Source organism: Peromyscus eremicus, chromosome 1 (assembly GCF_949786415.1).
Source record: "Peromyscus eremicus chromosome 1, PerEre_H2_v1, whole genome shotgun sequence".
NCBI classification, from domain to species: domain Eukaryota; kingdom Metazoa; phylum Chordata; class Mammalia; order Rodentia; family Cricetidae; genus Peromyscus; species Peromyscus eremicus.
The window spans coordinates 1,026,253-1,043,081 of NC_081416.1; the positions used below are offsets into that span (position 1 = coordinate 1,026,253).

The 16,829-nt window shown below is 38.8% G+C and overlaps 1 protein-coding gene across 6 annotated transcripts in view; it reads left to right on the forward strand.

The window, feature by feature from the left end:
• The first annotated feature begins 526 nt into the window (after positions 1 to 526).
• Positions 527 to 16,829, forward strand: part of Fam204a (family with sequence similarity 204 member A) — a 32,226-nt gene continuing 15,923 nt past the window's right edge. The window contains exons 1-5 of one of the 6 annotated variants that reach the window (XM_059255790.1): positions 527 to 639; positions 6,229 to 6,399; positions 6,887 to 6,974; positions 7,097 to 7,127; positions 7,316 to 7,415. In XM_059255790.1, coding sequence (XP_059111773.1) covers positions 6,268 to 6,399; positions 6,887 to 6,974; positions 7,097 to 7,127; positions 7,316 to 7,415 — 351 coding nt within the window. In that variant the 5' untranslated portion in view covers positions 527 to 639; positions 6,229 to 6,267. Of the gene's footprint in view, positions 640 to 764; positions 1,081 to 6,228; positions 6,480 to 6,886; positions 6,975 to 7,096; positions 7,128 to 7,315; positions 7,416 to 16,829 lie in introns of those variants that run through there. The other 5 variants (XM_059255783.1, XM_059255780.1, XM_059255793.1 and 2 more) reach the window with 5 other exon arrangements.

The window sequence follows — 16,829 nt, forward strand, 5'->3', positions numbered from 1 at the left end:
GGATGCAGTTCTGAATTAGTCCTATATTCGTCTCTGTCTCCGTGTCTGTTTTTATTGTCTTCACATGGTGATATTTTCTGATCTTTTCACCATTTACACGCCTCCACGGCCCTCATCAGGACCTATACACTGTGCCAACCCAGAAAACAGAGGAACAGGAATCGGATTGAGAATTTCATGAGGCCTGGAACACAGTGAGCACTCAAATATACACAGGAAGAAAGGAACGGGGAAGCGAAGGAAGGAAGAGGGACTGATGAATGAAAACATTCCCTGAAGAGGGCATCCACAACAATTCTTGCTTGAACTCAAGTAAATGTGGAAGTCAGCAGTTTCCTCAGCCAGACGCACCAGCACAGGCAAAGAGTTAGGAAAGAACAAAGCTTTAAAAACAAACAAACAAAAAACCAAAACCCGCTGCGTCCAAGGAGAAAGACAGCGAGAAAAAGGAGGAAAAAGCAAACAAACAAAAAACAACCCCCGCCAGGGAGATAGGAGAGGATAGGCAAGTCAGGCTGTTGCCTTGGCGACCGCAGAGCCAGAATGGCCGTAGCCTATTGGCTGAGCCGCTTGAGCCAATGAGAAGGCACGATGTTGACGGGGTTCTAAGATGGCTGCTGAGCCGCTGTTTCCTGGCCGGTAGGTTCGGCTTCGCGCTGCTCGACTTGGCGGCGGGCTTCGTGGCGGGCCTGTCGGGCTTGGGTTCCGGGCAGGGAGGGCAGCGGAGGAGTCTGGGCGGCCGGGCGTCAGCGCTCCCCCGCGGGGTCGCCGGAGCGGGCTAGGAAACCTCGGCCGTGGCGGGCCCCGTCTCCGTCCCGTTCCAGGCCGAGCGAGGAGGGCCGGGCAGTCTCGAGCGCGGCAGGCTCGTGGGTGCACTTGTCGTTTCGGGGAAAGCGACTGCGGCTAATGGGAGGGAGGCTAGACCCTTCGGCGTCCTGGCCGGCGTTCCGGTGGGGATTCTGATGCGGCTTGAGATCCGAAGGTGGCGCGGCCCCCAAACACCCAGAGCCGCAGAGTTCCAGGTTGTCAGCGGGAAGAGGGTTACCTTTTTAGAGCTACCCTGTCGCAGTCTTGAACTTCGTAAGTATTTGCACAATAGCGTGGATTGCATAATTTGTAAATCTTTACGTACAAGGTAGAGGCTCTGGGGGAAAAGTAGTTTCCGGGCTATGGCTGTAAACAAACATTGTTTTAATTCACGCTCACCCACTCTTGGAAAGAAAAAAACAAAAGGAAATCCCGCTAAGTAAATAGTTTATGTGAAATAAATCCGAACTCAGGCCTGTGATCCCCTTGTGTTTTCTGTGCTGTTTTGAAAAAAAGGAACACGTTTTCTAACAATAAATAAGACATTTACGTTAATGTTGATGTTAATCCGAAAAAGTACATTAACTAATTCCAACGTTCATGAACTAATTAAATACTTTATTGGGATTTTATAGGTTAGAGGCTGATGGTTATAATTATTTTACAAATAAGATTAAATTTAGATGTCTGTGATTATTTAAAATTGAATACAAAATTTATGATAAAATATAGTCATTTGATAAAAATACAGTTTAAATTTTGGCATGTTAGAGACAGGAAATGCTTATCTGTTGAGATGCTCAGATTTTTATCTTTTGGGTATAGCATGTAAGCAGTTAGGTGGTCTAGAAAACACATTTCTCGGACTACATGTGACTCTCAGTATGTTACTTAGTGTAATATCTTGCCTGATTTTTTTCACATGTAAAAAGTGCTGAAAAATTATTACTAAATTTTAGCAATCTTATAATTACAGCCTAGAATCATTGTTTTGGTCCTTCTCCCAAATCTTTGTCTCCAAGAATGCATCACCAACTTGATGATCTAAAAGTACATAACTGAAAGCCATCAGGCTCTGCTTTTGTAAAATAAGTGGATCACAATGCCTTAGGCCAGTTGTAAAATGGGTTGATGTTAATTTTTAATCAGTATTGTGATGAGGATTGATACCTGCCTCTTGACTTGTGTGCCATGGCCTGCTTTGTTTTTCCCCTACTGCCTTTGTGTCTTGTTGTAACTTCGTTTCCTGTCCTTTTTCAGTGGCCTGGGTGCAGGGTGTATTCTTGACTGTGTTGTGAGGTAGAGGAGAGAAACTGCATTTCCTGAACTTTCATCAAGATTTCATGATTGAGAGAGAATAGTATATTACATCAAAGAGTGAGGCCGTTCTGGGCATTTGGGGCACTGGCAACATTAAGATTATAAACATTTTAAAGGTGTGAGACATCTCAGTGGTAGCTGATCACACTCTCATTTTAAAGCTTAGAAAGGATGGAGACCCAGGCAGATGCAATGGCCTGCTCAGGGCTGGAAGTCATCTGAATCCCAAGCCTATTTTAGCTCCTGTAACTAGTGGTCTCCAATTCTGACACAAGCTAGAACTTTTATTATTGAGGTTTGGTATCTCTATGGTTTCTGTATTTTGAGGGATGATATTTATAAAACTTTTAAAAAAATTATAAAAATGAGGTGTATAGTCAATATCTCTGGTAACAAGTGAAGGATAATAAGTTTTCTTACCTAATGGTAGATGATAAGTGCTACTAGGGAAAAAATAAAATAATTTTGATTTTAAAAAAATACTGATAATTAGCTTAGTGACTTCTAGTACTTTCATTATAAAACTTTGTAAAAAAAAAAAAAAAGATTACCAGCTGCTGAACCACTTGGTTTTAAATGCATTGTTTTCTGCCAGTGTGTGCTCAATATGGCTATGTTTGTTTTTTGAGGGTAAAGAAAACCCACTTTATTTAGATTTAGAACAGTACAGAAATACATTCAGTTCATAGCAAATGTCTGCCCAGAACTAGAAGATGTGTCCCATGTTGTGTACCAAATAGTTTGTAGGGTGTAATAAATCACAACTGCAGTGGTACTGAGTGTACGATATGAAGGTGATATTTGAAACTTTAGAGAAAGGGATCGATCCTTGGCTCATTTACGTCTTCCTTGAGGCTCTCGTGATTAAATTAAATATTATTGAGTTGCAGGTTAAAAACTGAAAGCCTACAAATTAATTCATTGGCAGTGCTATAATAGGCCTGACTCTAATCTACATAGAAGAATTGACTTTCTGTTTGTCTGTTATTCCACATCTTTTGAGACTGGCTGGATTTTCTCAGAGACTAATTTAGGACTTTTCTCCCTTGAAATAAAGACATGCATCCTGAAAGGAATGAAAGAGACACTTCAAAGAAATAAAGAAACTCTGTTCAGAGAAGCCCAAACAAGAGTAGCAGGAGCAGTTGGAAAACCGTATGAGTGACACATATTGATAGGAATAGAAAAGCAATATCTTCAAACAGGAGCCCATGGCAGAAATTACTAAGCAGCCTCTCCATATTGGCTGGTTTACAGTTGAGCTGCTGCTTCAATGGACAGCTCCATTTTGCAGGCTCATTACCAGCAGTTACCTAAGTTTATCAGCAGAAACTTGAATCTCCCTAACATGTTTTTATGTTTTCTTTTTGTTTTGTGCCACACCTCAATATCACAGGAAACTAACATGTGGCTAAAGATTTTTAAGGACTGAGTTAAAAAATATACCTTATTTGAATTTTGTATTATGGATTTGGCGGTTCTTTTAACCTTTTTTTTCTTTAGGTACATTTAAGAAACTTTCAAGCTAGGAAAATACCATATTGAGACCAGTTTTGGATACCATATCAAGCAGTAGATAAAAGCAATTTTGAAAAAGTTCAAAAAGCCATGAAAACTGGATAGCTGCCTGGAAACTGATAAGGAAAAGCATAACTCCTGTAGGGTAACTGAGACTGCTCTCCATGGGGAAGCACATTTGAATGCCCAGAATGTAGACTGTGAAACTCCAGACATACTAAAACAGAGGTCTACTTGTAGGTGACACATGCCATTGAAGGTTCAGGTTGAGTAACATTTCCTTGAAATGGTATAAACATTGCTCTGTGAGCTACAGATTCTATTCTGTTTTTTATACTTTTGTTCCCAGGCTCTTAGAGAATATCTAGCATGCAGTGAAAAATGCCATGGGCATACTTTCTACAGTAGACCCTAAGCATGCTTTAAAAAATGTCTGAAATTTGTTACAGTTTTAGTATCCTCAAATGGATAATGACCCTAAAGATGTTTTAGAGACCATTACTACTTTGCTCTCCCTACTGGCATATTTTATCGAGTATCTCAACCAAGTTTAGGGGTTGATGCAGGTTTTATAAGACTGAACATGTATAACTTGGGGTCTTTACTTTGAGTTGAACTTAAATTCTGGATAGAAAATTACACACAATGGTTAGAGAAGACCTTTATAAATAAGGAACATTAATGTTTGAGTTCCATTAATGGCCTGGTAATCTGCCTCTTGTTTTATTGCCCTATTCAGAGGCTAAATACCAGGTTTACTTAGAGAAGCTTCATGTCAGACTGGAGATCAGGGAGGAACATGATTTGCTTCAGTTGATAAATAAAGCACCACAAATATCAGAAACTTCAAAGGTATCCTATGAGCTCTTCTATCCATATTAGGAGTGATAAAAATGCATTTCATGGCCATAGGAATAATAGCAAGAACCACTGAACATTTGTTTTTTGATGCACAGTTCAAGTTTATTAAAAAATAAAAAGGTTTTCAGCACCAAACATTTATTGAGCCCCTAGACTCTCCTAAATGCTGTTGAGTGTTGTATCTCATTAATCCTCAGACTAACCAGTGTAATTATCCTGTGCTGCAGATAAAGAAACTGAGGGTCACAGTTGTTGAGTGAGTTCTACCTCTAGTGGAACTGGAGTAAGGAGTCCAGTCGTCGTGGTTCTTTTAAAAAGCCAAGAGAATGTTTCAGAAAATCAAGTACTGGTAAACCTGGCCTAAAAACACAAAAATAAACCCTGTTTCTTTAAATCTGAGAGAGGATCCTTAAAAGAAAGCAGAAATATGTAATTCAGAGTAATGCAAAGATCCTTGATACCCATGACCTGAAGAGAATGGGGTTGGTTTTCCTACTAGATTAATTGCAAAATAGGCCAGGACACCCAGCAAGACGGCTTTCTGTTCTTTTGTTCCTTCTGACTGATAATGAATCTTGAGACTGTTTTGGGTTCAGTTGTATGAAAAAATAGTCTGTACTGTGGAAGTCAAATGAAGTGATTACACTAATTCTAAAAGTCATTTTCGTGAAACTTAATGCTTATACCAGTGAGCTATACAGATATTGTTGAATACTGTTCTGAGCTTCTTGTTTCCCAAATACATAGTATTGTCATTCATGAAAACTGTATGCTTGTTAAGTTTTGGAATTATATTTCATTTGGTTTATTTTAGCAAACAGTATAAAATTTAAAACTAGGATATATTTTCTACCTACCATACTTTTTATTTACTGTTAGTTTTTTTTTTTAAACACTTATTTATTTTGTGTATGGGTATGCTTGCATACACACAGGTGGAAAGAGGTCAGGGGACATCTTACAAGAGTTGTTTTTCACCTTCCATGTACGGGTGGAACTCAGGTCATCAGGTTTGGTGGCAAATGTCTTTAACTTGCTGAGCCATCTTGCTGCCCATACTACTATAACCTTTAAAACATATGTATACAGCTTAAAGTTTTTTTCTTTAACTGTTAACCTGCTCTTAGACAGTAAGCCTTTTGAAAGTTATATGTGCTTCGTTAGATGATACATCCACCCACCTTTATTTCATCCTTTAATGGGTACAATGTGAAGCATGTTATTTTAAGCCTTAAACTGGCTGTAATGTTTTGTGGTACAATTGCAGCACTTAGGAGGCTGAAGCAGGAGGATCTTCATGAGTTCAGGGCCAGCCTGGGCTCCAGAGTAAGGTCCTGTCTCAATAAGAACAACAAAACAAAATAAAATTTAAAAAACACATTGTTTTAAATTCCTACAGAGTATATTGTTGTGCTTGGCCATGGGTGCTTCACTAGTTTCATGTAGGTAGAATAATCCATACTTTAGAGAATCAATATTCTACTTTATCTGGAGATGTGTATTGTAACATACTTAAACTGTTAAATTACTTTTAAACTTTTTTTTTCAACTTAACACAACTTATTTTAGCTATTTTATATGGAGGGTTCATCTCATTTTAGATTTTAAATTAAATTGCATTGGTAGAAATATTGGTCTCCTGGGATATCTTGTTAGTGGTTTTAAAATAGTTTCTGTGGCTACTATTTGAGTTTGAATTCATCTTTTCCTTTTTCCTTCTAGAAGAAAAGATGTGGAGTGGGCTGTTACCTCCTGGGCTAAATGAAAGTGATGTTGAGCCAGATTCTGAAGATGAAGCCACACCAGAGAGTCCAGGGCTTACGGAACTTCATTTGCAGGAAGATGGAAAGACTGACAGCAGTAGGAAGCCCAAGATGTCAGATTTCCCAGCAGGCAAGCCAAAAGCTGAGACAGAGGCTGATGCAAATGCGTATGAGAAATGTCCTTCTGGAATTCCCTTACACATGTGGAGTGTAGGTTTCCTGTGTGATGTTAGGAAAGTGTGCATGTCTGTGTGTGCTGTGGGCAGAATATGTTGGGATATAATAGACAGCAGAGGGGGCTCATAATATTTTCACTGTTCTTTTAGCCATGTGGATACTTTGATTCTTGTTTTGTTTTACATAAATAAAAAGAAAAACTTCATAGGATTATCTGCTCTACTTCGCCTACCATGATAAATGAGTTCATTCTCTGTTATCACACAGCTTATATCAAAACCAATGAATATCCCAATTCAACTGAGAGTTGTGAGGACTGGAGTATCTCAAGAGCTTTAGAAATGGCAGAGCATAAGGAGTTTACTTAACATATCTGTTCATTGTTAAAATGTATGTTTATCTCCAGCACACACACACATGCTTTTTTTCTTTTTACATAGAAATTTCAAGAATTGCATAAAAAACATTCTGAACAGAAAAATTCAACGTCAAGATTCAGACAGAAAAAAAGAAAACGCTCCCAAAAAGGTGTTTATTTTTTAACTTAGGTTGTTAGTTGTACTAACTCTAAATGGACTAATTGAGTTAATTTCTTAAAACATGATTTTGAAATAATAGCTGAATAATTAAGTATTCTAAATTCCTTTTAGGCAAATTGAAGAATGAAAAAGAATCTCACAGGTAGGTGGAATTTAAAATAGTTACTATTTAACATTTTGTGGAACTTTCTAGATTACTGTACTACTTACCTTGATAATGATCAGACATGAGAAGTAGTCATTGAAGTGTAATTATTGCAACTAGTTAAAAACAATCAAAATTAAAAGAGTCATAATTTGTGTACACAGACTTAATTTATCTTCTTGCAGTGAGCAGTCCTCAAGTGAAACCCAATGGAAGGAACTTACTCAGTATTTTGGAGCCAATGATAGATTTGAACCCCCAGTTAAGCAGAAAAAAGTTGAGAAGGTAAGAACCGTCTTATTATTTATATATTATTCCATCATATATTAGCTAGCAGGACATATTTGTGATTAGCCTTGCCTAAGATACTAGTTCATTAATTTATATAGTTAGAAACAAAATATCTTGCTAGTTTAAAACTCATCAGAAGAGTAAGTTGTGAAAGTATTATTGTGAGGGCCTCACTCTTTTTGCCTTGTAAGAGGTTGTCTCGCCGGGCGGTGGTGGCGCACGCCTTTAATCCCAGCACTCGGGAGGCAGAGCCAGGCGGATCTCTGTGAGTTTGAGGCCAGCCTGGACTACCAAGTGAGTCCCAGGAAAGGCGCAAAGCTACACAGAGAAACCCTGTCTCGAAAAACCAAAAAAAAAAAAAAAAAAAAGAGGTTGTCTTACTGAGACCTGGAATGTAGCTGGAAAGTTTCTCTGGCCCCCACTTGTCCTGCAGCTGCTTATAAAATAATCATTCAGAGGCTTATATTAGTTACCAATTGTATGGCCTATGGCAGGCTTCTTGCTAGCTAGCTATTATAACTCAACCCATTTCTATTAATCTATAAGTTGCCACATGGCCATGGCATTACTAGTCTGCTGGCATCTTGCTTCTCCTTGGGTGGTGGCTAGTGTCTCTCCTGCCTCTCCTTTCTTCTCTCTGTATATCTGCTTGGATTTCCTGCCTGCCTTGCCATAGGCCAATGCTGCTTTATTTATCAACCAATCAGAGCAACACATATTCAGAGCATACAGAAAGACATCCCACAGCACCTGAAGGGTGGTGAAGGCTGTTTCCATAAACAATAGTCATTCGGAGGCTACTGAAACATAAGTGAAGAACCTAAAGGAGGGGTTAATGGGAGGCCTTTTTGTTTTTTAGCGAGAAGGTTAGACTGGCTGGAAGTCAGTGAGGAAGAGGGTAGCTCAAGACTCAAGATAATCTTATAGAACTGCCAAAACTGGGTGGGACCTCAGCGCTGGTAGGAAATGGACCTTATTTATAGTGCACTTTTAAGAGAGTGACATGATCTAACTTAAGTTTCAAATATTCCCTGACTGTTACATGGAGAATAGATGGTGATGAAGCAAAAGGAAATGAGAAAACAGCAGATTCGGCACAAGATAATGGTCCGTTGAATGACGACGGTGTTGATGAAGATGGAGAAAAGTGTGGGTGCCTTGAGGTTTTAGTGTGAAAGTAGAATTGATAGTATTTGCCTTTGCATCATTTGTCAGGTTTTTCCTCAAGTGAGTTACAAAGTTGAGAAAAGTTAGGGAGATAAAAGATTGAGAGTAGAACCTATTCAGAATTCAGGTTGGGACATAAGTGTTAATCAGAACACAAGAGAAGAGTAAATAATTGCCATAATATGAGGTGGGGGCTTAGAGTAGTGTCTGAACTTGAGGTATGTAATTGTAGTTGTTACTTTTTAGGAATTAGAAAAGGCCTTGAAGGAATAGTGCACATATTCATGGTGGGGGTGGAGAGTGGTGTTGCTAGAGTCTAAGAGCATGAGAATCTGTTCCATGGTAGCATTAGAGGCCTATGGGGCCTAGTGGGACCTTTGTATCCTGTGCTTGCTTTAAAGAGATACACTTTACATGGGTCACTGCTGAGGACTGCTCAGTATACCTAAAAAGACCTTTGCTGTTTTCTGACCGGTTGGTTTCATTTCTTGTGAAAAACCTCTCATATTAAATTCATAATTAGGTGGTGATGTCTCATTGAGGAGATGTAAATTAAGGGCCTCTTGCAACCAATTTTGTATGTGATGTGTTTGTAGTTTTGTTCTGTTTGAGATGAGGTCTGTTTATATTGCCTAGGCTGGTATTGAACTCCTGATCTCAATCAAGTGATTCTATTGATTCAACCTGTGACTGGGATTATAGTCATAACATACTTCATGTATCTTTTTCTCTTCAGTTTTGCAAAGAATTATTAATTCTAAAATAGTCCCTATAAAACCAGGTACTTGGCCCTGGGTTCATTTTCTGCACCTACTACTGAGCAATAACCTTTAAGCAGATACAGAAATAATACATTTCCCACAAAGCCCAGTGGTAGAGTTGCAAGTGCAATCTGAGTCTTAAGACACCATGCTGATGTTCCTTGGGCACACTGTGGAAAGTAGTGGATTTCTGAACATGTTTTTGTCATAATCTTGACCCTTGTGATTCATGTGTATTGAGAGCAGGTCATGTGACTTTGACTTAGGCTGCTCTTGACTGCCAAATCTGTCCTGAAGCAGGGAGGAAGACCTTATTGACTGCCCTGAGCCATGGGCCATCTCTGGTAGACCTGTTTTGGAGTCCCAGCCACTGACTAGATGAGTGGTTCTTAACCTGGGGGTCGAATGACCCTTTCACAGGGGTCACCTAACACCATCAGAAAACACAGATATTTACATTACAGTTTGTAACAGCAAAATTGCAGTTATGAAGTAGCAATGAAAATAATTTTATGGTTGGGGTCACCACAACTTGAAGAACTGTATTAAAGGGTTGTAGCACTAGGAAGGTTGAGAACCACTGGACTAGATCCTTCAGGACATGAGTAATTAAGTATTTGCTCAACTCTTTTTTTTTTTTTTAAACATTTGAGTTACATGGCCCTTGATTTTCAGTTGTTTGCAATATTTACTATCTTTTTTCCTAACAGTATTGACTTCAGAGTATCTAATTGATAAGAGACATTAAAGTCATGAAATGAACTTTGTAAACATTCTAAAAAGCAGAGATTTAGAGAATAATTTTTTTTGCAGTCTACTGGAATCCTGTTGTTACCCTAGTGTTTGAAGTTGTACAGTCTGAATATTGGATAGATGCCACGAGCTCCTGTAGAGTTACAAGGATTCTTCATAGTGTCATTTGAAGAACTCCATCTTAGGACCTAGCACCTTGTCTCACCATTGTGTTACATGCATTCCAGAAAAGTCAAAACAGCAGTTAAAAGTGTGAACTCTGTTTAAGAGAAATTGCTGTGCATCCATTTTGTAAGTTTGGGCTCTTTTTCTGCAGCTATTCCTCTGCATAAGTGACGCCTGACGAAGAAAGTTATGGGTCTTCTAATCAAGGAAACTGTTGTTGGCCAGGCTTACGTTGTGCCCACACTTAAAATTCTACAAATAAATGCAAGCATGAAAGGAAAGGAAGGATTTAGTGAAGCTGAATTACTTCAGCTTCTCTTGGGAGTTGCATGTAATTGCATGCCAGCAGTTCTGGTTGGGATCATGGTTTTTACATGATACTTCTTTTGCTGTCCTGCTGAGGGCTTTACTGTGAGTCCAGCAAAGTAAATAAACTTTTTTTAAAAAAGCAAAAGCAAAATGTCCACATTGGAAACACCATGATAAAAGCTACAAGTAACTCTAAGTCCAACAGATAGTTAGGAATCTGGTAGCCCTATGCAGACACGTGGTGCAGTGTAAACAAGCATGGATTTCCAGGCTAGCATTTTATTCTCTGGAGCAGAGGCTGATATGTTTCAATATCAGAAAGTCTTTTTCACTCAACCCTTAAGAACAGTAAAGCAAAACAAAACTTCTTAGTCTCATGTCTATCATACAACCCTCCTTTGGAGTCCTGCCAAACTGAAACTGTTGCACAGCCCAGAGTGTGTATTATAACACTGCTGTCACCTGTCTGCAGACAGTGCAGAGAGGCTTGTATTTTTTTTTTCTTAAATGTAGTCTTCCTAATATCCAACAGTGTTTTAAGGTGTTCTTTGTATTAGATGCAGCTATAGTTGTATTCTGGCAGCAGTTAATGGGGCTTATTAATAATTCTGTAATCATAACGTAAGTATTTTAAATCTGTGGGAATTTCTATAGAATAAATTTTGCTCTTTCATTTCACTATAAATGTCTTAAGTATTCCATAGTTGACTTAGTTTTATTAGGTAGCAGTCATTATTGAAGTAGTCCTGAGTGTGTCAAATGGATACTTTTGGCATGAAAACTACAGATACTTTTATTACTTTTTAGAATTACTGTCTTTGATGTTTGTTTAAAGTTTTTCATAAAGTTGTTCAACTGCTGTTGTAATAGGCTTTTTCAAACTTCTTCTTTTTCTGTGGTAGAGTACTTTTTCTATCTAGACCATTATATGGAACTTCAGTATATAGATCACATCAAAATCTGGCTGCCTTGAGTGCATTGAGAGGGAGGCTCAGGGGTTTGGGAAGAATTGGGATACCACAAGTTCTCCTGATATCAGTCATGGTGTTTTCTTTTGATCCCCATGGCTATCTATCTCAGTAGGGAGGGCCATTGTTAGTCTCCTGATACATGAAGAAGCAGCTTAGTGTATTTGCCTTAAAAAACAAACAGCAGGTAAGATGTAAGACTTTAAACTCAAGTCTTTTGGTCCTCAATCTGAATTTTTCTAAAGTAATAGATAAATTTAGTTTTTAACTTACCTAAATTTTATATGATTTATATATAAAAATAGCAAAATCATCACATATGACTTATATAACAGATAAGATGTTTGTATTTAAATGTTCCTCTTTTTTTTTAAATAGAGAAATTGCCTCATTTTGCTCCTAGTTATTAAATTCAGTCATAATTAAGCAAATTTCAATAGATAATTTATTTTTATTATGCTTTAAAGATGAATGTATTATCCAAATATACATTTGGCATTGAGATTTGTGTAGAGAAATATATGGCGATGCTGTTGGACATAAAGAGCTTTAGTCACACAAAGATTCCTTGTATACACATGTGGGTTCAGTCCCTAGCGTTAAGCCTCGTGTCCATGAAGTCCTACACACCCACTTGTTGTCAAGACGCCATCTTGGCATCTGTAGAACAGCTTTATTGATTAGAGGTCAGTTGTCTTACAGGAAGCTGTCCCATAGTGCCTTAGGTAAAATTTCCACTTGCGGCTAAATTGCTGTTCCTAAACATATCTATTCTCTGAGATATATTTTATGCTTAATTCTCATTCAAGTAAAAAGTGTGAAGAGTACACCAAGGCACTGTAGCTATCAAGAGTAGCCTGCAGCTCCTGCTGCTCTTCTGATGTGGAAGATCCTGTGTAAATCAGAAGCTACTTTGGGACCTTCCTGAAAATCTTAAAAAGCTTGGATACTTAAATCTTGTTTGATGAGACAATTGACTGGCTCAGAGTTAAATTCTTGATGCTTGGATCTAAGCCCCCAAAGAAGTATGGTGAAGTCCGTAACCTCACCCGAAAGTCATCTGATATTAGAGATAAGAGAAACAGTTAATCACTACTGGGTGGTTACTGTATTGTAAATATTGGCTAGATAGTTCATATTTATTTTCTTGACCCTAATCACTTTTTAGAGAGCATGGCTTTATATTTACTTGGCTTCAATGAGAGAACTACAGCCATAGAAGTTTAGAGACCCTCCCCAGATTGCTCAGTTCCTAAGTGGAAGTTCTACTTCATTTTACTTTTTCAGCAGTGTTCTTGGCAGAGTCTTGTGAACTTGTCTTCTTATGGTAATGGGAGTGTTTATAATACAAGAATTTTGAATGTATTTGGAATGCTCTAGACAGAAGTTTCTATCCCACCTGGTTAAATAGCCATTCACACAGAGGCTTATATTAATTATAAACTGTTTGGCCTATTGCTCAGGCTTATAACTAACTGGCTCTTACAACTTAACTCAACCCATCTTATTAATCTATGTTTTGCCATGTGACTTTGTGCATGGCATTACTGATAAGTTTTTGGCCTCCTGAAGGCCTCTCTGCCATCACAACAAACTGAATCAGACCAAATTGGAAAGCCCAGGTTTAATGGGTAAAGTGCTCCCCAGGCGATTCCCTGGGGAGGAGAGAGGAGACAGAGACGTGAGACCGAAGAACCACAAGTCTGTTTTCGGGGATGCTGCTTGTGTATCCCCTGTGGGAGTCATCCTGAGCCTCTCTGGGGGAGGAGCTGTGTTTGGCGTGCTTTGAAGGGGTGGGTTTAGGGAAAGAGATAGGGGAAGGGAGCTCAGGTGGATCTTCCAACAGACTCCTTCCAAACAATTAACTGTTCTCTTGAATCTTGCTTCTCCTGGTGGCCACTCGTAGCGTTTGCCCTCACTCCACCCTTCTTCTCTATCTCGTTTGTATTTCTCTCCTGGCTCCATCCTGCTCTGCCATAGGCCAGTGCAGCTTTATTTATTAACCAATGGGAGCAACATATATTCACAGCATACAGAAAGGCATCCCATAGCTGGATGCTAATATGTCCTTATTAAATACAAAATAGAATAAAAAATTTTCAGAGCTAGGCATCTTATATAGATTAAACCTATAAACTCAGTACTGTGGAGGTTGAGGCATGAGAAGTGCCAGAAGTTCCCAGCCAGCCTGGGGTCCAGTGTGAGACCCTGTCTCAAAACAAAACTGAAAAAAAGAAAAGAAGAAAAAGACAAAAGCATTATATTTAAAAAAGAAAAGAAAAGAAACTCACTGTGTAGACCAGGCTGGCCTTGAACTCACAGAGATATGCTCACCTCTGCCTCCCTTTGCTGGGATTAAAGACGTGCACCATCAGGACCTTCAAGAACCTTGAACTTCTGATCCTCCTGTATCCACCTCCCAAATGCTGGGATTACAAGTGTGTGTCACCTCTACACCAGATTTGATGCAGTGCTAGAGATCAAACCTAGGATTTCCTGTACTCTAGGCCATATTACTAAGAGATGTCCCCCATTCTGATTTAATTTTAAAGTGAAACTTTACCTTTATTTAAGCTTAGCAGTTTATAGGTGTTTCTGGGATAGGGGAGTTTTCCCTTTTCTTTGTGACATTCAGTGCTGAGCTATAGCTCTATGCACCAGAGGGACATTAATAAGTTGATTCAGTAGAATGGTTCATTGCGTGGACTTATCCAGGTTTGAGGATCTATGGGTAACTTTGGGCACTGTATACAGGAAGGCAACATCCAGGTCTTTAAAATCTCAAGGAGCCGTGATAATTGGAAGGGAGCACAGCTGCTGTGTATAACATACATGTCTTAAGAGAGGATTAGTGGACAGGTTACTAAGGGGAACAAGTGAAGCTGGTCTAGGTGATTGCTTGTGTAAATAATGAATTGAGTATCTGGCTACTTCATACTTTGTGATATAAGAAAATTGAATTTGGTATTAATGTTTACTTCATCTGTCTCAGAGGCATTTGAGGAAATCTCTGTTCTGCAAAGGGAGTAAAGACTATTGTGTTAGCATTTTGTAAATAAATAACTTCATTTCCATTATAGATTAAATATGAAGTTCTAAATGGGGAATCTATAAACTTCTAATTGTACTGCTCTGGGAGCTCAAGATAAAGTTACTCTTGAGCCCTGAAGAAATACAGAAGCCAGAAGAAGTGTCAAATCCTCTGGAACTGGAGTTCCAGGTGGTTGTGAGGCATCCAATGTTGGTGCTGGGATCTGATCTTGGGTCCCCTGGAAGTGCAGCAGTGTTCTAACTGCTGAGCCCCCAAAAATACATTTTTTATTTGTTGCAGATAAATTTGTATAAATAATCATGACAGTATGTTATCCCTTTTGACTGGAAGGGCATTATTACCTCAGTGTTACTATTGTGGAATTCTTATCAGGGGCTGCTAGTGTACTTGGGTTCCTTCAGTCTTAATGCAGACATGGATTATTGCACTGAAACTTTCAATGCAGTTGTATAGACTGAGTGAATTCCTCCTGTGTGGAAGGAACTGGGTGGGATTTTGGGATACTCCAAGCCAGTGACTGTACATAAGAGTTTGCCTTTATTGAGCATAGTACCCAAGAAAGGAAAAAGACAATGTGTCAGAAGAACAAGTGCTACAGGGAGACATGAAGTTTAGTGATGCAGACAGGAGAGAACTCTGGTGTGGGACATGAGGAAAGGTGGCACCGTCAGAAGGTAGGGTACTAGAGAGGGTAATATCTGAGGTGAACCTGAAAAGATGGGAGAGGTTTTTTGTTGTTGTTTTATTTTTTTAAGGTATGTCAGAGGCCCTAGGAACATTAATAAGATGGCACTTGTAGCCAGAGATTAGGAAATAAAGCACTGCTAAAGATGAGGCTAAGAAAGAGTTATCTAGGTTAACCTGCTAACCAGGTAGTTGATCTGCATTTTGGCACAAGATCCTTAGTTTAGCTTTACATGGACCCAAATAATACATTTTTGATAAGTGTGTGATGAGCCCTACCTAGTTTGGTAATTCCATGACATTTAAATTTTTGATTTCTTCAAGTATTTTTAGTAAATTAAAACATTTCCACAGGAGATTTGCACTATTGGCAGTTAAGAGCTGGTATGTAAGACCTCAGTTGGAGTGGCACAGGGTTAGAGTAGACAGAGTTAGAGCTTCCTGAAAATGAAAAGGGTTGGGAAGGAATCTGCCGTAGTACTTGCACCAGCCTGAGCAGAATTCTGCAGATGTAAGACAGGGAAATTTCTGGAGATTGTACAAGAGTAGAAAATGGGCATTAGAATCATATGGCCTAAGGTCAGAGATAATGAATGGGTTCAGCTACTATGGAAAGAAAGCCAGTTGACTGCCTCAGTTCTTAGATGGGATTGTGATAAAGGAGTCTTTTCTTATGCCAGACATCAAGGAGGTGCTCATTGGCCTCTGCTTCCAGTTTTTTGTTTGTTTGTTTGTTTGTTTTTGGCAGATTATGTTGTAGTTAATAAAGTCTTCATTTCAACAACAGTACAGGAACAAAATCTCCCTCTGTTGACTGCTGTGATCAAGCTGGTGGAAGAGATTTAAAAAAAAAACAAAACACTTTGCTGTTGTATAAGGAGGGAGTTTGTATGAGGTCCAAGATTTACTGTGTTGAAATGAAGGGATAGGAGGCAGTCATTAGAATAAAATAGTCTTCCAAGTAGCACATATTAGACCACTTAAGACTTTAGTGTTCTGTAGTAACTATTTACAACTAGACCTTGTTTATGTCAGGGTGTCTTTTGATAAGTGTGTGATGAACTCTACCTATTTTGGTAATTCCATGACATTTTAAATTTTGATTTCTTGAAGTAGTTTTAGTAAATTAAAACATTTCCACAGGAAGATAAAGTAACTGTTATTTGTTGCTTTCTTCTCTGTATAGTCAGTATAATAACCCTAATTGAAGATGGTGAAAGGCCAGTGAGTGAAAGTATTGAGCTGTGGGAATGGGCCATAGATGAGAATTCAGGCTTTATGTAAACCTGAATGTGAGATGGCTTTACAACTTACAGACTGTTGTCAGCCAAGTTGAGTAATTTATGGCTATTTCTACCTCTTGCAAACAAGCTAACATTTCATGGAGCTGTTATAAGGATGCAAGTGACAGCTTTAGTAATATAAGCCCCCAGGTTCTACCATTTGGTAAGCCCTCCATCATTTTGAAGCATTGCTGTAATTAACTTTGTGTTATTAGGGAATAGCAATCTTTGGTTCTACACTGTCCCCCCCATCTGAATTTGCATCT